This window comes from Saccoglossus kowalevskii, chromosome 6 (assembly GCF_978046115.1).
Source record: "Saccoglossus kowalevskii chromosome 6, keSacKowa6.1, whole genome shotgun sequence".
In the NCBI taxonomy this organism is placed as follows: domain Eukaryota; kingdom Metazoa; phylum Hemichordata; class Enteropneusta; family Harrimaniidae; genus Saccoglossus; species Saccoglossus kowalevskii.
In genome coordinates, this window is record NC_140646.1 from 5089957 (window position 1) to 5116016 (window position 26060).

Sequence of the window (26060 nt, forward strand, 5' to 3'; positions counted from 1 at the left end):
GAATACCAGCATTGCACAGTTGAGAATACCAGCATTGCACAGTTGAGAATACCAGCATTGCACAGTTGAGAATACCAGCATTGCACAGTTGAGAATACCAGCATTGCACAGTTGAGAATACCAGCATTGCACAGTTGAGAATGCCAGCATTGCACAGTTGAGAATACCAGCATTGCACAGTTGAGAATACCAGCATTGCACAGTTGAGAATACCAGCATTGCACAGTTGAGAATACCAGCATTGCACAGTTGAGAATACCAGCATTGCACAGTTGAGAATACCAGCATTACACAGTTGAGAATACCAGCATTACACAGTTGAGAATACCAGCATTGCACAGTTGAGAATACCAGCATTGCACAGTTGAGAATACCAGCATTGCACAGTTGAGAATACCAGCATTACACAGTTGAGAATACCAGCATTACACAGTTGAGAATACCAGCATTGCACAGTTGAGAATACCAGCATTGCACAGTTGAGAATACCAGCATTGCACAGTTGAGAATACCAGCATTGCACAGTTGAGAATACCAGCATTGCACAGTTGAGAATACCAGCATTGCACAGTTGAGAATACCAGCATTGCACAGTTGAGAATACCAGCATTGCACAGTTGAGAATACCAGCATTACACAGTTGAGAATACCAGCATTGCACAGTTGAGAATACCAGCATTGCACAGTTGAGAATACCAGCATTGCACAGTTGAGAATACCAGCATTGCACAGTTGAGAATACCAGCATTGCACAGTTGAGAATACCAGCATTGCACAGTTGAGAATACCAGCATTGCACAGTTGAGAATACCAGCATTGCACAGTTGAGAATACCAGCATTGCACAGTTGAGAATACCAGCATTGCACAGTTGAGAATACCAACATTGCACAGTTGAGAATACCAACATTGCACAGTTGAGAATACCAGCATTGCACAGTTGAGAATACCAGCATTGCACAGTTGAGAATACCAGCATTGCACAGTTGAGAATACCAGCATTGCACAGTTGAGAATACCAGCATTGCACAGTTGAGAATACCAGCATTGCACAGTTGAGAATACCAGCATTGCACAGTTGAGAATACCAGCATTGCACAGTTGAGAATACCAGCATTGCACAGTTGAGAATACCAGCATTGCACAGTTGAGAATACCAGCATTGCACAGTTGAGAATACCAGCATTGCACAGTTGAGAATACCAGCATTGCACAGTTGAGAATACCAGCATTGCACAGTTGAGAATACCAGCATTGCACAGTTGAGAATACCAACATTGCACAGTTGAGAATACCAGCATTGCACAGTTGAGAATACCAGCATTGCACAGTTGAGAATACCAGCATTGCACAGTTGAGAATACCAACATTGCACAGTTGAGAATACCAGCATTGCACAGTTGAGAATACCAGCATTACACAGTTGAGAATACCAGCATTGCACAGTTGAGAATACCAGCATTGCACAGTTGAGAATACCAGCATTGCACAGTTGAGAATACCAGCATTGCACAGTTGAGAATACCTGAATATGCAACAAAGGAAATAAATTTGATTTTAATATAAGAGAAAAAGCAAAAATTTATTGAATTATAATTAAAATTGGAAAGTATTGAACAAAAATCTAAGCAGGATTGTTGATATTGCCCAAGCACCTATATACATACCAAGGTAAATGCTTCTTTAGATTGATATCATTTACAAAGATACAACTTTGGGAGAAAATAAAATTACAAAAGCATGGAAATCAAACTTTCAGTAATTAATTCGTCATTATTATACATCAGAATAGAATTTACCCATCCATAAAACACTGTATGGAAGTGTTCAAAAGTGTGAATGTGTTTTACTTTAGTTGCAGGAGTGCTACCAGTATGTGATGCCAATATAATCCTGTCACAAAACGCAAATGTTTGAAAAATGTATATCAAAAGAATACTGCATATTATGCACTTTTAATAACCTCATAATGTACCAAAGTCTGACATACAAGTTTTAGAAAGCTTATAAAGTGATTATTTGTTGCTAACTTCTTTAGACTTCTTTTTTTCCATTTCCATCACTAACAGATTTAGGAGTTTCATCTATTTTCATTTCATCATTGTCCTCCTTCGTATCATCAATGGACTCCACTATTTCACTACTATGACCCTCAGAGGCTACACTTTCATCTTTTTTTTCTACAATCTTCTCCTCACTTTCATCGTCTTTCTCAATGATAATCTCTTCATCTTTTACACCACTGTCCTCATTACCAATATCATCTTCTTTTTCATCATTACTTTTGACATCTTCCTCCATCAGTTCATCAGCATCACTTTTATCACTCTTATCTGCTGGCATTTTAGCAGGTTCCCTTTTCATTTGAGGTTGTTTCTTTGATGTGATATTTACACCACACATTCGGAGTATGTGGTGTCTATCACCCTTGGATACAAAGCAACGTACAGACTGCTTTCCTCTCCATCCAACAACAACAATGGGACTCTCATCAGGGAGGCTGTAAAAGTGAATATAACAGAGCAATTCAAACATTTATTATTAACTAAATGATTTTGTTTTGGCCAAGGGCATTGAATACTGTAAACACTGAAGGTCAAACAAAAGTATTTTAACAATGTCCTTTGTCTATGATGTGAAACTACATTTGATTGCTACATGACAGAGACAGATTTTCTAATACTTTGTCAATAATAAGGGACGACGTCAAAAGATCAATGTTGGGAAAAAAAACTTATTTCTTTTAGTTTGGGGGTGGGGGGGGGGGTTGACCTCAAAAAGTTTCCATCCTACAAAAACGATTATATTTTTTAATGAAGTCAAAACAATCTTGGAGTATTTGTAGTTCGTTTTTTTTCTATCCAATCATGGACAGAAATAACCGAAAAGGGAAAAAAACAGAAAAATGGTTTGGTTCGAGTGTAAATCTGTGCGTCAAATGAGGTGCATTTGAAAAATATTTTTACACCCACCCGACAACCAACTGCTATGCGATTAGCAATTTGTATTTAATGGTGAATATAGTCTGACGCCATGACCAATATTTATCAATTAAGTTTCAGTGGGGGGTAGGGGGGTTTGGAAAAAAACTAATTTAATAAAAGGAATTAAGTTTCTTATCCGACATCGATCTTTTGACGACGTCCCTAAGGGCATTTAACGTTGATACCTATGCTCAGTGATATGCAATATATCAAGTATCTACAAGTTAAGGGCAGGTAGCTTCCATATCTATACAAGCTGATATGCGATATATCAAGTATCTACAAGTTAAGGGCAGGCAGTTTCCATATATATATACAAGCTGATATGTGATATATCAAGTATCTACAAGTTAAGGGGAGGTAGCTTCCATATTTATATAAGCTGATATGTGATACAAGTTAAGGGCAGGTAGCTTCCATATCTATACAAGCTGATATGTGATATATCAAGTATCTACAAGTTAAGGGCAGGTAGCTTCCATATCTATACAAGCTGATATGTGATATATCTACAAGTTAAGGGCAGGTAGCTTCCATATATATATATAAGCTGATATGTGATATATCAAGTATCTACAAGTTAAGGGCAGGTAGCTTCCATATTTATATAAGCTGATATGTGATATATCAAGTATCTACAAGTTAAGGGCAAGTAGCTTCCATATCTATATATGTGATATATTTACAAGTTAAGGGCAGATAGCTTCCATATCTATATAAGCTGATATGTGATATATCAAGTATCTACAAGTTAAGGGCAGGTAGCTTCCATATCTATATATGTGATATATTTACAAGTTAAGGGCAGATAGCTTCCATATCTATACAAGCTGATATGTGATATATCAAGTATCTACAAGTTAAGGGCAGGTAGCTTCCATATCTATATATGTAATATATCTACAAGTTAAGGGCAGGTAGCTTCCATATCTATACAAGCTGATATGTGATATATCAAGTATCTACAAGTTGAGGGCAGGTAGCTTCCATATCTATATATGTGATATATTTACAAGTTAAGGGCAGATAGCTTCCATATCTATACAAGCTGATATGTGATATATCAAGTATCTACAAGTTAAAGGGGAACTAAATAGAGCCTATTTTGGTGTTTGTATTTTTTTTAAAAAAAAATGATTATCTTCAGAGTTATGATGATTTAAATATGAGAAACCATAAACCTGCGAAGGACTTCCGTTTGCGCCATCTTGCCATAAAAAAACGCCCTCATGAGGAATAAACAGGTAAGGTAACAAAGCATGATGACGAAATAGTATCTGATTAAATATAAGCAACTTAGGGAGCCATAGCTGGCTGGACTGGTGAATTGACTTCTAGTCTAGGTTGTTTCGACTTTTACGTTAATGTTATTTACAAGCGTATCAACATACAAACATTATGGATGTGCGATTGATCGAGACAGGCATTTTGTTTTGTTTTTTGTCTGTCTAATAAATGCTGTTTCCAGTACTGCACTGTGCGGCGTGCAAATTATTCAAAGTCTGGATGCTGGAGTATGCTATCTTGAGTTCGTAGGGTGGTGATGGAAACATTTTCGTCCATGTATTCACGGGGCTGCACTGGCAAAACATGGGACAAGTGTCACAGGAACACCAAGAAGATTGTTCACAGACTTCCGTGTAATTTGAAATAAAACTTTCATCCGAACAAGGGGCATCGTCGACGATATACTCTCATCACTCACACTGGACTGATCTGAATCGTCACAGTATACCGTACTTCCCTGATCATAAGCCCGGAGGCATGAACACGTAAAGGAAATGTAAGGGATGAGCTTGTACTCGAGGACCAACTCAGAAAAAATGATTTTGTTTTGGGGTTAAACACTGTAACCATCTTGCAAACAACGAAAAATTATCCAAAAAAAATATTCGTTCACCACGCCGGGCTCGGGAAAATAATACTTATTTTTGAAAAAAAATGCGTCATTGATTTGAACGATACTTACAATGAAGAAACAAACATGTTCATAAAAAACACACACATTTTATTACAATACGATTTATATACCGTCTGAATTTACGGTGAAATAATGGGTGGGTCTGTGAGGAAACTGTGGACGAAGGCGTTTATCATTATCTTCGTTTTGGTATGTTTTCGATCGTACGCAAACTCTCGACGCAAAACAATTTTCCACCATGAGGTTTTTCAGCACGATTTGACCTGGAACAACTTCCTTTGACATAACAGGTCATGTCTTTCATTAACCAATCAAAATGATGTGTCGTAATGATGAAATTTTCCGATTATTGACGATGATTTTTTTAGCACTGATTGCAACGAAAAAACGATGATTTTTTTCCCTAAAAACTGGCGATTCGCAATTTCCGAAATATAAACGACGGTTAATAGTAACCGTGGGTAAACTGAGTGTGGAGGAAGAATTTAAACACCTTTCTCGGTCGCCAACATGTCTCATCGTTCAAACCCTAGGCCTTTCATGATAGTCTCAAAGTAAACCATGCCCAATATCCAGGTACACGCCTTGACGATCACATTTTTGGCTTTTCGAAGGCTACTACTCAAAAAAATATGGATTACTCCAGAATTGCAACATCGATGTTCATCCTGAGTAAATGACAGAATAGAAATGATGCGAATCACGTTGTGTATGTTCGCCATGCACTCTGAACTTGAAATTAATGCGAGTTTTCTCATAATTAAAACTAAAAGCATGAACCAAACTAACATGCCAATCACGATTATTATGAAATGAAACACACCTTTTACACGCATATTTTAAAGAATATCGTCGACGCCCAGTAAAAACACTCTGGGCTTATAATCGTGAATGCCCTCAACTCGATAAATACCAAGTAAAAACATAGGGATGGGCTTCATACTCGGGAGGGGCTTACGATCGGGGAAGTACGGTACTTTAACGCAATTGGGCTTTCACTCTCAGAATACTGTGGTTCAAACGCATAAGGCTCTAACCCAAGTTTTAAAAAGCACATTGTGCATATAAAAGTTGAGTTTATACTAATAGTACACAATGCTTGGCAGCATGAACGGCTATGTACAATGGCGTATACGAATGCGATCAGATACTAAAACGTCATAGCTTTGAAAAGTACCCGGATGTTAAATATGTTCGTTCGTTAATTATTCCCCTCCATGAATGGCCTCCATGGCAAGCACTTCAAATGCCTATCCAAGCTACAGTTATAATTAAAACAAAATTAAACCACTGCAATATTATTTCGAATACAGTTTAGAATATACACAACTATAAATTAAGGCCGCATTTAGGTTCGCTTTAAGGGCAGGTAGCTTCCATATTTATACAAGCTGATATGTGATATGTCAAGTATCTACAAGTTAAGGGCAGGTAGCTTCCATATCTATATAAGCTAATATGTGATATATCAAGTATCTACAAGTTGAGGGCAGGTAGCTTCCATATCTATATATGTGATATATTTACAAGTTAAGGGCAGATAGCTTCCATATCTATACAAGCTGATATGTGATATATCAAGTATCTACAAGTTAAGGGCAGATAGCTTCCATATCTATACAAGCTGATATGTGATATATCAAGTATCTACAAGTTAAGGGCAAGTAGCTTCCATATCTATACTAGCTGATATGTGATATATCAAGTATCTACAAGTTAAGGGCAGGTAGCTTTCATATCTATATAAGCTGATATGTGATATATCAAGTATCTACAAGTTAAGGGCAGGTAGCTTCATATCTATATAAGCTGATATGTGATATATCAAGTATCTACAAGTTAAGGACATGTAGCTTTCATATCTATATAAGCTGATATGTGATATATCAAGTATCTACAAGTTAAGGGCAGGTAGCTTCATATCTATATAAGCTGATATGCGATATATCAAGTATCAACAAGTTAAGGACATGTAGCTTCCATATCTATACAAGCTGATATGCGATATATCAAGTATCTACAAGTTAAGGACATGTAGCTTTATATCTATACAAGCTGATATGTGATATATCAAGTATCTACAAGTTAAGGGCAGGTAGCTTCCATATCTATATATGTAATATATCTACAAGTTAAGGGCAGGTAGCTTCCATATCTATACAAGCTGATATGTGATATATCAAGTATCTACAAGTTAAGGGCAGGTAGCTTCCATATCTATATATGTAATATATCTACAAGTTAAGGGCAGGTAGCTTCCATATCTATACAAGCTGATATGTGATATATCAAGTATCTACAAGTTAAGGGCAGGTAGCTTCCATATCTATATATGTATTATATCTACAAGTTAAGGGCAGGTAGCTTCCATATCTATACAAGCTGATATGTGATATATCAAATATCTACAAGTTAAGGACAGGTAGCTTCCATATCTATACAAGCTGATATGTGATATATCAAATATCTACAAGTTAAGGACAGGTAGCTTCCATATCTATACAAGCTGATATGTGATATATCAAGTATCTACAAGTTAAGGGCAGGTAGCTTCCATATCTATATATGTAATATATCTACAAGTTAAGGGCAGTTAGCTTCCATATCTATACAAGCTGATATGTGATATATCAAGTATCTACAAGTTAAGGACAGGTAGCTTCCATATCCATACAAGCTGATATGTGATTTATCAAGTATCTACAAGTTAAGGGCAAGTAGCTTCCATATCTATACAAGCTGATATGTGATATATCAAGTATCTACAAGTTAAGGGCAGGTAGCTTCATATCTATATAAGCTGATATGTGATATATCAAGTATCTACAAGTTAAGGGCAGGTAGCTTCCATATCTATATATGTAATATATCTACAAGTTAAGGGCAGTTAATTTCCATATCTATACAAGCTGATATGTGATATATCAAGTATCTACAAGTTAAGGACAGGTAGCTTCCATATCCATACAAGCTGATATGTGATATATCAAGTATCTACAAGTTAAGGGCAAGTAGCTTCCATATCTATACAAGCTGATATGTGATATATCAAGTATCTACAAGTTAAGGGCAGGTAGCTTCCATATCTATATATGTAATATATCTACAAGTTAAGGGCAGTTAGCTTCCATATCTATACAAGCTGATATGTGATATATCAAGTATCTACAAGTTAAGGGCAGGTAGCTTCCATATCTATATATGTAATATATCTACAAGTTAAGGGCAGGTAGCTTCCATATCTATACAAGCTGATATGTGATATATCAAGTATCTACAAGTTGAGGGCAGGTAGCTTCCATATCTATATATGTGATATATTTACAAGTTAAGGGCAGATAGCTTCCATATCTATACAAGCTGATATGTGATATATCAAGTATCTACAAGTTAAAGGGGAACTAAATAGAGCCTATTTTGGTGTTTGTATTTATCAAGTTATGTATATTGATAATAAATTTGAAATTTTTTTAAAAAAAAAATGATTATCTTCAGAGTTATGATGATTTAAATATGAGAAACCATAAACCTGCGAAGGACTTCCGTTTGCGCCATCTTGCCATAAAAAAACGCCCTCATGAGGAATAAACAGGTAAGGTAACAAAGCATGATGACGAAATAGTATCTGATTAAATATAAGCAACTTAGGGAGCCATAGCTGGCTGGACTGGTGAATTGACTTCTAGTCTAGGTTGTTTCGACTTTTACGTTAATGTTATTTACAAGCGTATCAACATACAAACATTATGGATGTGCGATTGATCGAGACAGGCATTTTGTTTTGTTTTTTGTCTGTCTAATAAATGCTGTTTCCAGTACTGCACTGTGCGGCGTGCAAATTATTCAAAGTCTGGATGCTGGAGTATGCTATCTTGAGTTCGTAGGGTGGTGGTGGAAACATTTTCGTCCATGTATTCACGGGGCTGCACTGGCAAAACATGGGACAAGTGTCACAGGAACACCAAGAAGATTGTTCACAGACTTCCGTGTAATTTGAAATAAAACTTTCATCCGAACAAGGGGCATCGTCGACGATATACACTCATCACTCACACTGGACTGATCTGAATCGTCACAGTATACCGTACTTCCCTGATCATAAGCCCGGAGGCATGAACACGTAAAGGAAATGTAAGGGATGAGCTTGTACTCGAGGACCAACTCAGAAAAAATGATTTTGTTTTGGGGTTAAACACTGTAACCATCTTGCAAACAACGAAAAATTATCCAAAAAAAATATTCGTTCACCACGCCGGGCTCGGGAAAATAATACTTATTTTTGAAAAAAAATGCGTCATTGATTTGAACGATACTTACAATGAAGAAACAAACATGTTCATAAAAAACACACACATTTTATTACAATACGATTTATATACCGTCTGAATTTACGGTGAAATAATGGGTGGGTCTGTGAGGAAACTGTGGACGAAGGCGTTTATCATTATCTTCGTTTTGGTATGTTTTCGATCGTACGCAAACTCTCGACGCAAAACAATTTTCCACCATGAGGTTTTTCAGCACGATTTGACCTGGAACAACTTCCTTTGACATAACAGGTCATGTCTTTCATTAACCAATCAAAATGATGTGTCGTAATGATGAAATTTTCCGATTATTGACGATGATTTTTTTAGCACTGATTGCAACGAAAAAACGATGATTTTTTTCCCTAAAAACTGGCGATTTGCAATTTCCGAAATATAAACGACGGTTAATAGTAACCGTGGGTAAACTGAGTGTGGAGGAAGAATTTAAACACCTTTCTCGGTCGCCAACATGTCTCATCGTTCAAACCCTAGGCCTTTCATGATAGTCTCAAAGTAAACCATGCCCAATATCCAGGTACACGCCTTGACGATCACATTTTTGGCTTTTCGAAGGCTACTACTCAAAAAAATATGGATTACTCCAGAATTGCAACATCGATGTTCATCCTGAGTAAATGACAGAATAGAAATGATGCGAATCACGTTGTGTATGTTCGCCATGCACTCTGAACTTGAAATTAATGCGAGTTTTCTCATAATTAAAACTAAAAGCATGAACCAAACTAACATGCCAATCACGATTATTATGAAATGAAACACACCTTTTACACGCATATTTTAAAGAATATCGTCGACGCCCAGTAAAAACACTCTGGGCTTATAATCGTGAATGCCCTCAACTCGATAAATACCAAGTAAAAACATAGGGATGGGCTTCATACTCGGGAGGGGCTTACGATCGGGGAAGTACGGTACTTTAACGCAATTGGGCTTTCACTCTCAGAATACTGTGGTTCAAACGCATAAGGCTCTAACCCAAGTTTTAAAAAGCACATTGTGCATATAAAAGTTGAGTTTATACTAATAGTACACAATGCTTGGCAGCATGAACGGCTATGTACAATGGCGTATACGAATGCGATCAGATACTAAAACATCATAGCTTTGAAAAGTACCCGGATGTTAAATATGTTCGTTCGTTAATTATTCCCCTCCATGAATGGCCTCCATGGCAAGCACTTCAAATGCCTATCCAAGCTACAGTTATAATTAAAACAAAATTAAACCACTGCAATATTATTTCGAATACAGTTTAGAATATACACAACTATAAATTAAGGCCGCATTTAGGTTCGCTTTAAGGGCAGGTAGCTTCCATATTTATACAAGCTGATATGTGATATGTCAAGTATCTACAAGTTAAGGGCAGGTAGCTTCCATATCTATATAAGCTAATATGTGATATATCAAGTATCTACAAGTTGAGGGCAGGTAGCTTCCATATCTATATATGTGATATATTTACAAGTTAAGGGCAGATAGCTTCCATATCTATACAAGCTGATATGTGATATATCAAGTATCTACAAGTTAAGGGCAGATAGCTTCCATATCCATACAAGCTGATATGTGATATATCAAGTATCTACAAGTTAAGGGCAAGTAGCTTCCATATCTATACAAGCTGATATGTGATATATCAAGTATCTACAAGTTAAGGGCAGGTAGCTTCATATCTATATAAGCTGATATGTGATATATCAAGTATCTACAAGTTAAGGGCAGGTAGCTTCCATATCTATATATGTAATATATCTACAAGTTAAGGGCAGGTAGCTTCCATATCTATACAAGCTGATATGTGATATATCAAGTATCTACAAGTTGAGGGCAGGTAGCTTCCATATCTATATATGTGATATATTTACAAGTTAAGGGCAGATAGCTTCCATATCTATACAAGCTGATATGTGATATATCAAGTATCTACAAGTTAAAGGGGAACTAAATAGAGCCTATTTTGGTGTTTGTATTTATCAAGTTATGTATATTGATAATAAATTTGAAATTTTTTTAAAAAAAAAATGATTATCTTCAGAGTTATGATGATTTAAATATGAGAAACCATAAACCTGCGAAGGACTTCCGTTTGCGCCATCTTGCCATAAAAAAACGCCCTCATGAGGAATAAACAGGTAAGGTAACAAAGCATGATGACGAAATAGTATCTGATTAAATATAAGCAACTTAGGGAGCCATAGCTGGCTGGACTGGTGAATTGACTTCTAGTCTAGGTTGTTTCGACTTTTACGTTAATGTTATTTACAAGCGTATCAACATACAAACATTATGGATGTGCGATTGATCGAGACAGGCATTTTGTTTTGTTTTTTGTCTGTCTAATAAATGCTGTTTCCAGTACTGCACTGTGCGGCGTGCAAATTATTCAAAGTCTGGATGCTGGAGTATGCTATCTTGAGTTCGTAGGGTGGTGGTGGAAACATTTTCGTCCATGTATTCACGGGGCTGCACTGGCAAAACATGGGACAAGTGTCACAGGAACACCAAGAAGATTGTTCACAGACTTCCGTGTAATTTGAAATAAAACTTTCATCCGAACAAGGGGCATCGTCGACGATATACTCTCATCACTCACACTGGACTGATCTGAATCGTCACAGTATACCGTACTTCCCTGATCATAAGCCCGGAGGCATGAACACGTAAAGGAAATGTAAGGGATGAGCTTGTACTCGAGGACCAACTCAGAAAAAATGATTTTGTTTTGGGGTTAAACACTGTAACCATCTTGCAAACAACGAAAAATTATCCAAAAAAAATATTCGTTCACCACGCCGGGCTCGGGAAAATAATACTTATTTTTGAAAAAAAATGCGTCATTGATTTGAACGATACTTACAATGAAGAAACAAACATGTTCATAAAAAACACACACATTTTATTACAATACGATTTATATACCGTCTGAATTTACGGTGAAATAATGGGTGGGTCTGTGAGGAAACTGTGGACGAAGGCGTTTATCATTATCTTCGTTTTGGTATGTTTTCGATCGTACGCAAACTCTCGACGCAAAACAATTTTCCACCATGAGGTTTTTCAGCACGATTTGACCTGGAACAACTTCCTTTGACATAACAGGTCATGTCTTTCATTAACCAATCAAAATGATGTGTCGTAATGATGAAATTTTCCGATTATTGACGATGATTTTTTTAGCACTGATTGCAACGAAAAAACGATGATTTTTTTCCCTAAAAACTGGCGATTTGCAATTTCCGAAATATAAACGACGGTTAATAGTAACCGTGGGTAAACTGAGTGTGGAGGAAGAATTTAAACACCTTTCTCGGTCGCCAACATGTCTCATCGTTCAAACCCTAGGCCTTTCATGATAGTCTCAAAGTAAACCATGCCCAATATCCAGGTACACGCCTTGACGATCACATTTTTGGCTTTTCGAAGGCTACTACTCAAAAAAATATGGATTACTCCAGAATTGCAACATCGATGTTCATCCTGAGTAAATGACAGAATAGAAATGATGCGAATCACGTTGTGTATGTTCGCCATGCACTCTGAACTTGAAATTAATGCGAGTTTTCTCATAATTAAAACTAAAAGCATGAACCAAACTAACATGCCAATCACGATTATTATGAAATGAAACACACCTTTTACACGCATATTTTAAAGAATATCGTCGACGCCCAGTAAAAACACTCTGGGCTTATAATCGTGAATGCCCTCAACTCGATAAATACCAAGTAAAAACATAGGGATGGGCTTCATACTCGGGAGGGGCTTACGATCGGGGAAGTACGGTACTTTAACGCAATTGGGCTTTCACTCTCAGAATACTGTGGTTCAAACGCATAAGGCTCTAACCCAAGTTTTAAAAAGCACATTGTGCATATAAAAGTTGAGTTTATACTAATAGTACACAATGCTTGGCAGCATGAACGGCTATGTACAATGGCGTATACGAATGCGATCAGATACTAAAACATCATAGCTTTGAAAAGTACCCGGATGTTAAATATGTTCGTTCGTTAATTATTCCCCTCCATGAATGGCCTCCATGGCAAGCACTTCAAATGCCTATCCAAGCTACAGTTATAATTAAAACAAAATTAAACCACTGCAATATTATTTCGAATACAGTTTAGAATATACACAACTATAAATTAAGGCCGCATTTAGGTTCGCTTTAAGGGCAGGTAGCTTCCATATTTATACAAGCTGATATGTGATATGTCAAGTATCTACAAGTTAAGGGCAGGTAGCTTCCATATCTATATAAGCTAATATGTGATATATCAAGTATCTACAAGTTGAGGGCAGGTAGCTTCCATATCTATATATGTGATATATTTACAAGTTAAGGGCAGATAGCTTCCATATCTATACAAGCTGATATGTGATATATCAAGTATCTACAAGTTAAGGGCAGATAGCTTCCATATCTATACAAGCTGATATGTGATATATCAAGTATCTACAAGTTAAGGGCAAGTAGCTTCCATATCTATACTAGCTGATATGTGATATATCAAGTATCTACAAGTTAAGGGCAGGTAGCTTTCATATCTATATAAGCTGATATGTGATATATCAAGTATCTACAAGTTAAGGGCAGGTAGCTTCATATCTATATAAGCTGATATGTGATATATCAAGTATCTACAAGTTAAGGACATGTAGCTTTCATATCTATATAAGCTGATATGTGATATATCAAGTATCTACAAGTTAAGGGCAGGTAGCTTCATATCTATATAAGCTGATATGCGATATATCAAGTATCAACAAGTTAAGGACATGTAGCTTCCATATCTATACAAGCTGATATGCGATATATCAAGTATCTACAAGTTAAGGACATGTAGCTTTCATATCTATATAAGCTGATATGTGATATATCAAGTATGTACAAGTTAAGGACATGTAGCTTTCATATCTATATAAGCTGATATGTGATATATCAAGTATCTACAAGTTAAGGGCAGGTAGCTTCCATATCTATATATGTAATATATCTACAAGTTAAGGGCAGGTAGCTTCCATATCTATACAAGCTGATATGTGATATATCAAGTATCTACAAGTTAAGGGCAGGTAGCTTCCATATCTATATATGTAATATATCTACAAGTTAAGGGAAGGTAGCTTCCATATCTATACAAGCTGATATGCGATATATCAAGTATCTACAAGTTAAGGACATGTAGCTTTATATCTATACAAGCTGATATGTGATATATCAAGTATCTACAAGTTAAGGGCAGGTAGCTTCCATATCTATATATGTAATATATCTACAAGTTAAGGGCAGGTAGCTTCCATATCTATACAAGCTGATATGTGATATATCAAGTATCTACAAGTTAAGGGCAGGTAGCTTCCACATCTATATATGTAATATATCTACAAGTTAAGGGCAGGTAGCTTCCATATCTATACAAGCTGATATGTGATATATCAAGTATCTACAAGTTAAGGGCAGGTAGCTTCCATATCTATATATGTAATATATCTACAAGTTAAGGGCAGGTAGCTTCCATATCTATACAAGCTGATATGTGATATATCAAATATCTACAAGTTAAGGACAGGTAGCTTCCATATCTATACAAGCTGATATGTGATATATCAAATATCTACAAGTTAAGGACAGGTAGCTTCCATATCTATACAAGCTGATATGTGATATATCAAGTATCTACAAGTTAAGGGCAGGTAGCTTCCATATCTATATATGTAATATATCTACAAGTTAAGGGCAGTTAGCTTCCATATCTATACAAGCTGATATGTGATATATCAAGTATCTACAAGTTAAGGACAGGTAGCTTCCATATCCATACAAGCTGATATGTGATATATCAAGTATCTACAAGTTAAGGGCAAGTAGCTTCCATATCTATACAAGCTGATATGTGATATATCAAGTATCTACAAGTTAAGGGCAGGTAGCTTCATATCTATATAAGCTGATATGTGATATATCAAGTATCTACAAGTTAAGGGCAGGTAGCTTCCATATCTATATATGTAATATATCTACAAGTTAAGGGCAGTTAATTTCCATATCTATACAAGCTGATATGTGATATATCAAGTATCTACAAGTTAAGGACAGGTAGCTTCCATATCCATACAAGCTGATATGTGATATATCAAGTATCTACAAGTTAAGGACAGGTAGCTTCCATATCTATATATGTAATATATCTACAAGTTAAGGGCAGTTAGCTTCCATATCTATATAAGCTGATATGCGATATATCAAGTATCAACAAGTTAAGGACATGTAGCTTCCATATCTATACAAGCTGATATGCGATATATCAAGTATCTACAAGTTAAGGACATGTAGCTTTCATATCTATATAAGCTGATATGTGATATATCAAGTATGTACAAGTTAAGGACATGTAGCTTTCATATCTATATAAGCTGATATGTGATATATCAAGTATCTACAAGTTAAGGGCAGGTAGCTTCCATATCTATATATGTAATATATCTACAAGTTAAGGGCAGGTAGCTTCCATATCTATACAAGCTGATATGTGATATATCAAGTATCTACAAGTTAAGGGCAGGTAGCTTCCATATCTATATATGTAATATATCTACAAGTTAAGGGCAGGTAGCTTCCATATCTATACAAGCTGATATGCGATATATCAAGTATCTACAAGTTAAGGACATGTAGCTTTATATCTGTACAAGCTGATATGTGATATATCAAGTATCTACAAGTTAAGGGCAGGTAGCTTCCATATCTATATATGTAATATATCTACAAGTTAAGGGCAGGTAGCTTCCATATCTATACAAGCTGATATGTGATATATCAAGTATCTACAAGTTAAGGGCAGGTAGCTTCCATATCTATATATGTAATATATCTACAAGTTAAGGGCAGGTAGCTTCCATATCTATACAAGCTGATATGTGATATATCAAGTATCTACAAGTTAAGGGCAGGTAGCTTCCATATCTATATATGTAATATATCTACAAGTTAAGGGCAGGTAGCTTCCATATCTATACAAGCTGATAGGTGATATATCAAATATCTACAAGTTAAGGACAGGTAGCTTCCATATCTATACAAGCTGATATGTGATATATCAAATATCTACAAGTTAAGGACAGGTAGCTTCCATATCTATACAAGCTGATATGTGATATATCAAGTATCTACAAGTTAAGGGCAGGTAGCTTCCATATCTATATATGTAATATATCTACAAGTTAAGGGCAGTTAGCTTCCATATCTATACAAGCTGATATGTGATATATCAAGTATCTACAAGTTAAGGACAGGTAGCTTCCATATCCATACAAGCTGATATGTGATATATCAAGTATCTACAAATTAAGGGCAAGTAGCTTCCATATCTATACAAGCTGATATGTGATATATCAAGTATCTACAAGTTAAGGGCAGGTAGCTTCATATCTATATAAGCTGATATGTGATATATCAAGTATCTACAAGTTAAGGGCAGGTAGCTTCCATATCTATATATGTAATATATCTACAAGTTAAGGGCAGTTAATTTCCATATCTATACAAGCTGATATGTGATATATCAAGTATCTACAAGTTAAGGACAGGTAGCTTCCATATCCATACAAGCTGATATGTGATATATCAAGTATCTACAAGTTAAGGGCAAGTAGCTTCCATATCTATACAAGCTGATATGTGATATATCAAGTATCTACAAGTTAAAGGCAGATAGATTCCTTGTCTATATAAGCTGATATGTGATATATCAAGTATCTACAAGTTAAGGACATGTAGCTTTCATATCTACATGTATATAAGCTGATATGCGATATATATCAAGTATCTACAAGTTAAGGGCAAGTAGCTTCCATATTCATACAAGCTGATATGTGATATATCAAGTATCTACAAGTTAAGGGCAGGTAGCTTCCATATCTATACAAGCTGATATGCGATATATATCAACTTATTTTATAAACTCTTGATTGAAGTGATATACTAACTACAGTGTGATACTTGTACCAACTCATACTGAAAACACTGTAAATTAGATTAAACTCACAATGACCAGAGTTTTATATTCATTAGGCAAAAATCAACTAAACAATCCAGTACAAATAGATGAAACATGCCATTGTGCCAATTGTTACTTGGTTGATTTAACTCACCTTTCACCTGGCTCATAGATGAACATAAGACTGCCTTGACCTGCAAGGCAAAGAAAATAACAACAATTAATCATGAATTATGGTGAATAAATATTTGGTTAGATCAGGTCACAGATATCACTTCAGAACTGCAAAACAAAATGGCCACCTGTTGGTCATTCTGAATCCTGAAAAAATCATGCATGATGTATGTGTGAAGTTTGAATGTGATTGGTCCAAGCATGTCCTAGACATACAGTACTCATTCCGCCCAACCTCCCGCTTTTATCGCTTTTTTTCCCAACCGCTTATCGCTTAATTTCCGACCGCTTGCTGCTTTCCGCTCATTTTTTTTCCCAAACATCGTCCGCTTGCCAACTAACAGTTGGAGTAACAATGATCATACATTGTATGTATAAAGTTATGTTTTTATTCAAAATAAATTTTGGTTTTAACGATTATTTAAAATACAACACATATTGCTTCTCTGGGAAGGGGGACAAAGATGCCTTCAAATCACTTGACACATTGTAGCGTTTGCTACGCATGAAAACTGTGACCTGTATTTACATATTTACATCCTTGTATGCATAGTTCAAGCAGCTATATAACTGGACAATCAATCGCGATATGTATTGAGTACTAGTATTTGTGTGTTGTGTGTGTGTTTCTGTGTGCGATTTTGACTAAATTTATTCCGAACGGCGCTCAAAATAATTTGACACTTTGTTATTTGCGAACGCAACTCACACTATGACCCTTACTCCATTTGCACAAGTAATATGAATGCTGTAGTTCAGATAATCTATCGGGTTACCTTTTGCTTGTGTCTGGGTGCGCAAAACAAAACTGCACATATAATCAATCGCTTGTCTGAGTACATGTGGCGACGAATTATTGGATTGGCAGCAGCCGGACGAAAAATGAAAGAGATCTCGGAACAGTTAATTGTTAAGGAAAACATAAAACAAAACGCGGCCAGTGATACATTTCGAAAATAAAAATACAAAATAAATGCAATCAGAGGCGCCGACTACGCGCGTTGGAAATAAATAAAACTCTTTCACTCACGTAATATAATCATGCTATTTCCCAAAGCACTTATATTTAATACATTGACAAAAAACACCTCAAGAAAAATGTAAATCAGGCTTGTAATTACCAGTACTACTCAACTCGAACGTAATATTGTTCACTGTAAAAGTGGATAAATTCGAACCGCCATCAAATTCAAACGATCTCGTTGAATGTCAATCAAAAATAAACTTGATGTTTAGAAAGAGAAAAACAACAACATATTAGAGTGCAAAAACATTTAGCAGCAAAGAACGAGAAATGCATGTGGGAAAGCGATGAGTGAACTCATCTTGTAGAATGTGAGAACAAGCTATATACCAGGCGAAGTACTCGCTAAAACATCAAGAAAATGTGCCATTTCATAGAGCACTCTTACAAATAATGTCTGCGATTGTGTGAACATAACGTGCAAACAAGGAACAGAGCTCATGATCCACCACGGAAACTTAGCGATGGCGCAGTTAGATGTATACGGCTGTTGAAAACAGAGACTCCTTCGATCTCATATGAGCAGGTTCACGTGGATGTTTCATTTTCAACTATTACCAACAACACTATGGTAATAAAGACTTTCCGTTTTCGACATTGTGAATTTTTTTTTGTATTTATGTAGAAAAATACAATATTTTTACCAAGTAAAATCATATTTATTAAAGTTATTGTTCATACATGAGTTGTCGAACACACTACATAGTTTGTAATTTCATCCAGCTCCTTTCAGTCACAATTCAAGACAAATAAAAGGCACAAATATAGATAATATAGCAAATTATTTTTTTCTGTAATATTCGTGTGTAATCAGTAATTATGAAAATAATTTATGGGTACATATGGAATACATTTCGTTATGAATTATTTATAATATAAATTTCTAAATTATCTTGTCAAAATCAATTTTTTTCAGGGTTTTCCCCCCAAAAAGATGAAAGAATTTCATAATGTTGGGAACGGGAAGTCTTTTTTTTTATTATTATTTATTGGGAACGGAAAGTCTTTATCGTAGTGCTTCGCCTCGGTTAACAATGAGCTCTTCAGGTTGCTAAAACTGTATGTCCACCTCTGTTGGGGTGAACATTTGTATTATTATACCGAATAAATCTTAAAACAGAAATTGTGGCACTCAATCATGGCAATCTTCCAGGTCATCGTTAGAAATATTTTCGGAGGCAAATTTAATCTCCACTCAAGGCTATTCTGAAGGATTGCAGGAAATTGACCCTTACCGATTCATATTTATGAATTAATCGGGATTCAGGTACCATAGTGTTTGTAGCTGAGTATTCCTAAAGATACACCAAAAACAAAAAAAAGAACTTTCACGTGGGATTTTTCATCCAAACATTGTCAATGGTTCCCAGACACTGATTCCTTTTTAACTTTCAATTTTTCCAAGACGCGGCAAACCTTGCTCAAGACCGGAGACGTCGCCGAGATGCAGGTGCGATTCCTCTTCGCAACGCGTTCTATTTATTTCCAACGTGTGTGGTCGGCGCCTTTGATTGCGTTTATTTTGTTCTTTTATTTAAATAATCTATCACTGGCAGCATTTGTTTTGTCGCGTCTCACAACTTAATGTCCAAGCTAACTTTGTTTTGGCTGTAAGTGAACTACGTACAGATCATGGAAGTATTTCGTCCAGAGTTCATAAAACAAAATACCCTGCAAAATTGAAATCCTTTATTTTATAACGAGACATTTGGCGCAAAAAATTAAAACCATAATTGTAATTCAACAAGTTTATGTAATGTGTTGGTCCGCTTGCCAGCCGCCTAGTTAAAAAACACGGTCTCCATTGATGTCGGCTTCGACAACTTCGGACAAGTAAGATGGGCGCTGGCTGACATTACATTTGCAAGTATGTATTGTATTGTATTTGTTTGACAAATTGTACATTACGATCATTCTATAACAATCGATTGGTCGTTTTTTTCAGTCTTACTATTCCTGCAGATATATTGTTATAGGTACCATGGATTTACATAACTACAACTTGACCCGTGTTAAACCCAAACCATGTGTGCATGGCAACCGTTACCCTACACACGGTTACTCAACGAATACCGTACTCTACTGTAGACATTTTTCGCTCTCCACCAAAAATAGAATGGTTTTATTTCATATTAGTTGTGTCTGTGTCAGTGCCGTATTTGATTTCACATGTTTGGTTCAATCTTGTTTATGGTGGACATTATTACTACGCGTATGTATTATTACCAATTTTATATGGCACTGTGATCCCCCATATTTTTTCAACGGTTGTTCTATAAATTTCTGATTGTATTTATTCTTCTTTTAACATCATAAAAACTAAAATGACACACTTGTACATGAAAAAATAGATAATGAACTGTAAATGCGGGCAGTTGCGCTGTCAGGCGAGCATGCGAGCAGATCAGAAAACAAATTGTCGGGTCAAATTGAACAAAGCGAGCGAAAAAAAAAACGATTGAAATCCGGAAGCGGGCGGGAGGTTGGGTGAAATGAGTACTGTAGGTGGAGATGCATGCAGACACATGCACAGAAGTCAAACTACAAGTCCAAATGTACGTTGTACATACAGTACTCCTTGCAAAGCCTTAAAATGTGGCTTGAAAAAATGTTATAAAATTCAGTCATGAGGTGACTATGACTTCAATAAATATAATTAACCTTGACAGTTTTCAAGACTACTAGATGACCATCTTTGATCAGAAGGTGAATGTGTTAACAGTAATTCCTAGATTACATTACATACATATAAATGATAGGTGTGTGTCTCTGGTCAAATTAAAACTATTAAAACATGTACAATGGTATATTATTGTATCTATTTTGAATGTATTGACTGATACAAATACCACCGTACTTGCACTACAGATTCAATATTCTGTGAGCTAAACACAAGATATCCCACACAAAGAAAGGATTGTGTGAAAGAGTAAACAATTTCATGTAATTGCCGATGCAATCAACAACCTATTTAAATATGTTAGTTGTGTGACAAATATGATGAAAGCTTTCATAAAGACAATTAAGCAACAAGGTCTGAGAAATGGTAGACAACATGTTAAAATAAAACCAATAACAATCAATTTGTTATTTCAAATCAAATTATAAACCACCATGAGTATTTGAAACATTTCATACCATGTAAACTTGATGTTTTTGGTAACCTATGTCAGTAAACCACCACAGGTGATTTTAATACTAAGTAAAACATCAATACAGGAGGAAATATCAACATAATGAAGAGTAAATGTATACTGTATGTAAATGTATACAGTATGTCTGGATCAGTGTCTGGTACAATCAATACAGTATGTCTGGATCAGTGTCTGGTACAATCAATACAGTATGTCTGGATCAGTGTCTGGTACAATCAATACAGTATGTCTGGATCAGTCAATACAGTATGTCTGGTACAATTAATACAGTATGTCTGGATCAGTGTCTGGTACAATTAATACAGTATGTCTGGATCAGTGTCTGGTACAATCAATACAGTATGTCTGGATCAGTGTCTGGTACAATCAATACAGGATGTCTGGATCAGTGTCTGGTACAATTAATACAGTATGTCTGGATCATGTCTGGTACAGTTAATACAGTATGTCTGGATCAGTGTCTTGTACAATTATTACAGTATGTCTGGACTAGTGTCTGGTACAATTAATATAATATGTCTGGATCAGTGACCGGTACAATCAATACAGTATGTCTGGATCAGTGTCTGGTACAATCAATACAGGATGTCTGGATCAGTCTCTGGTACAATTAATACAGTATGTCTGGATCAGTGTCTGGTACAATCAATACAGGATGTCTGGATCAGTCTCTGGTACAATTAATACAGTATGTCTGGATCAGTCTCTGGTACAATCAATACAGTATGTCTGGATCAGTCAATACAGGATGTCTGGATCAGTCTCTGGTACAATTAATACAGTATGTCTGGTACAATCAATACAGTATGTCTGGATCAGTCAATACAGGATGTCTGGATCAGTGTCTGGTACAATTAATACAGTATGTCTGGATCAGTGTCTGGTACAATCAATACAGTATGTCTGGATCAGTCAATACAGGATGTGTGGATCAGTGTCTGGTACAGTTAATACAGTATGTCTGGATCATGTCTGGTACAATTAATACAGTATGTCTGGATCAGTCAATACAGGATGTCTGGATCAGTGTCTGGTACAATTAATACAGTATGTCTGGATCAGTGTCTGGTACAATCAATACAGTATGTCTGGTACAATTAATACAGTATGTCTGGATCAGTGTCTGGTACAATTAATACAGTATGTCTGGATCAGTGTCTGGTACAATCAATACAGTATGTCTGGATCAGTCAATACAGGATGTCTGGATCAGTCTCTGGTACAGTTAATACAGTATGTCTGGATCATGTCTGGTACAGTTAATACAGTATGTCTGGATCAGTGTCTGGTACAATTAATACAGTATGTCTGGACCAGTGACTGGTACAATTAATGCAGTATGTCTGGATCAGTGACTGGAACAATTAATACAGTATGTCTGGATCAGTGTCTGGTACAATTAATACAGTATGTCTGGATCAGTGTCTGGTACAATTAATACAGTATTTCTGGATAAGTGTCTGGTGCAATTAATACAGTATGTCTGGATCAGTGTCCGGTACAATTAATACAGTATGTCTGGATCAGTGTCCGGTACAATTAATACAGTATGTCTGGATCAGTGTCTGGTACAATTAATACAGTATGTCTGGATAAGTGTCTGGTACAATTAATACAGTATGTCTGGATCAGTGTCTGGTACAATTAATACAGTATTTCTGGATCAGTCAATACAGGATGTCTGGATCAGTCTCTGGTACAGTTAATACAGTATGTCTGGATCAGTGTCTGGTACAATCAATACAGTATGTCTGGATCAGTCAATACAGGATGTCTGGATCAGTCTCTGGTACAGTTAATACAGTATGTCTGGATCAGTGTCTGGTACAATTAATACAGTATTTCTGGATAAGTGTCTGGTGCAATTAATACAGTATGTCTGGATCAGTGTCCGGTACAATTAATACAGTATGTCTGGATCAGTGTCCAGTACAATTAATACAGTATGTCAGGATCAGTTTCTGGTACAATTAATACAGTATGTATAGATCAGTGTCTGGTACAATTAATACAGTATGTCTGGATCAGTGTCTGGTACAATTAATACTGCGTTTCTGAATCAGTGTCTGGTACAATTAATACAGTATGTCTGGATCAGTGTCTGGTACAATTAATACAGTATGTCTGGATCAGTGTCCGGTACAATTAATACAGTATGTCTGGATCAGTGTCCGGTACAATTAATACAGTATGTCTGGATCAGTGTCCAGTACAATTAATACAGTATGTCTGGATCAGTGTCCAGTACAATTAATACAGTATGTCAGGATCAGTTTCTGGTACAATTTATACAGTATGTCTGGATCAGTGTCTGGTACAATTAATACAGTATGTCTGGATCAGTGTCTGGTACAATTAATACAGTATGTCTGGATCAGTGTCTGGTACAATTAATACTGCGTTTCTGAATTAGTGTCTGGTACAATTAATACAGTACGTCTGGATCAGTGTCTGGTACAATTAATACAGTATGTCTGGATCAGTGTCCGGTACAATTAATACAGTATGTCTGGATCAGTGTCCGGTACAATTAATACAGTATGTCAGGATCAGTTTCTGGTACAATTAATACAGTATGTCTGGATCAGTGTCTGGTACAATTAATACAGTATGTCTGGATCAGTGTCTGGTACAATTAATACAGTATGTCAGGATCAGTGTCTGGTACAATTAATACAGTACGTCAGGATCAGTGTCTGGTACAATTAATACAGTATGTCTGGATCAGTGTCTGGTACAATTAATACTGCGTTTCTGAATCAGTGTCTGGTACAATTTATTTCAACTCACCATGGGCGTTGATTTCTTGTATTGCATCAAATGACAATTTATGTATAAATGGATTTTCTTCTGTGAGTAGTATGACAACATCTTTCTTTGTTAGCCTCACCAGTCTGTTTTCAAGAAAAGGTTTCATCACTATGGATCCCTGTAAAACATTGCCACAAACACCGATTACACACTGAGATACTGCCGGATAAGTCACTACCTACATGTATGTCAACCCAATTAAATGTGCCAATTGAAATTGGTCAGTAAAAAGTGGGTAGATTTTTAAGAATTGTTCATGCTATATAGTCATTACTTTTACACATGTTAGACATGTCTGAGAAACGATTGAGGACAAATGAAAATAACAAGTCATTGCCATAGACCCTGTCCACTTAAAAACAACTATGTCTAAGAAATTATGCTGCATGTATCATAGATGGACAGAATCAAAAACATGCATCCCTGTTTCCGATTATGGCAAATGGAAACTAACAATACCAAGGGTTTGAGGGAGTATATAAAACCTCACAAACACTCCAAATTCAAGACAAGTTGTTGTGTTCCCAAATTGTAGTTGGTTAACGTTTATAGAGTAATTGATTCTACCGTATTACCCCGGGCACGCGCCCCTCTCTGGGCAAGCGCCCACCCCCTGTTTTCACAAAAGTTACATGTTGGTGACATCCTCGGTTAAACGCCCAGGGTGATTTTTAGCCAAGAACGGGGTCAACAATAAAGTTTTATTAATCAAAAACAAACGCGTTTGATTTATTTAAATAGTGTGTTTGTTACGGTAGTTCTCTTTTTGGAGTGTGTGGTGGCCCTGAAAAGGGCCGCTTTGTTTGTGTTTTACGTAAAAACTCATTGGAACTTAACGACGTAAGATGAACCACGCAGCATGTGGTGCACACGTTCTGCTTTCTCTTCATTCACGATGAATCCAATATTGCAACGATCCATACCTTGGTGAGTGGTTTGAAGCACTTAGCCTTGGTTTTAAAACGTAGTATTTCACTGACTGTGAATCCATAACGGGAGCTAGCACTTTTGAGACATCACGTCGTAAACTTGCTACTTTCTTTCCATCCTTCATCACAGCTATGGCATTATGGTCATGTGGATTATTTTTCTGTCGTTGAGGAAAAAACATTTTGCCGACCTCAAGTCCATTACGATAACCATAATGAGGCATGCCGACGATGGGAACTTGTTGCATCATCGTTATTTTTTGTAATTTTGTCACGTGTGTGGGTGCGTGAATAAATCATGTTAATGAGGTCGACTAGAGTTTATTTTCAGTCTGTTTTTTATGTATCGCCATTTGGATATGTTTATGTATTCACAATAGTTTGTAAACATTTCACATCAGTAATAAAAGGTTTATTTGTTTCATAACCCTGTCTGCTATTCTTCAGTAATTACGATGTGATGTATTAATACGTGCGTGAACAAAATTATGCTAATGAGGTCATCGCCATCTTGGATTACAAGCGGTAGTTTTTCCTGGCCGTTTCGACTTGCATGCACTGGTCACAGTTACTAAAAAAGTAACCGTGCATTGATTACAATACTTACCATACTTTGTAGCCAATTTCAGTGAGTAATACAAATTCATTCGCTGACATAAAACAAGTTTTATTCTTGAAATTCGACCCTGTGTCTTAGTGTTCCCACAGTTCTTGACCGAGTGCTCACGT

General features: G+C 36.2%; 1 protein-coding gene across 1 annotated transcript in view; it reads right to left on the bottom strand.

The window, feature by feature from the left end:
• Positions 1–1549: 1549 nt before the first annotated feature.
• LOC102803327 (RNA cytosine-C(5)-methyltransferase NSUN2-like) overlaps positions 1550–26060 on the bottom strand; it is a 54498-nt gene continuing 29987 nt past the window's right edge. Inside the window, exons 18-20 of the mRNA XM_085499984.1 lie at positions 24382–24520; positions 17393–17432; positions 1550–2499 (exon numbers count right to left, since the gene is read on the bottom strand). Of these exons, the coding sequence (XP_085356110.1) occupies positions 2034–2499; positions 17393–17432; positions 24382–24520 (645 nt within the window). The 3' untranslated portion in view covers positions 1550–2033. The remainder of the gene's footprint in view (positions 2500–17392; positions 17433–24381; positions 24521–26060) is intronic.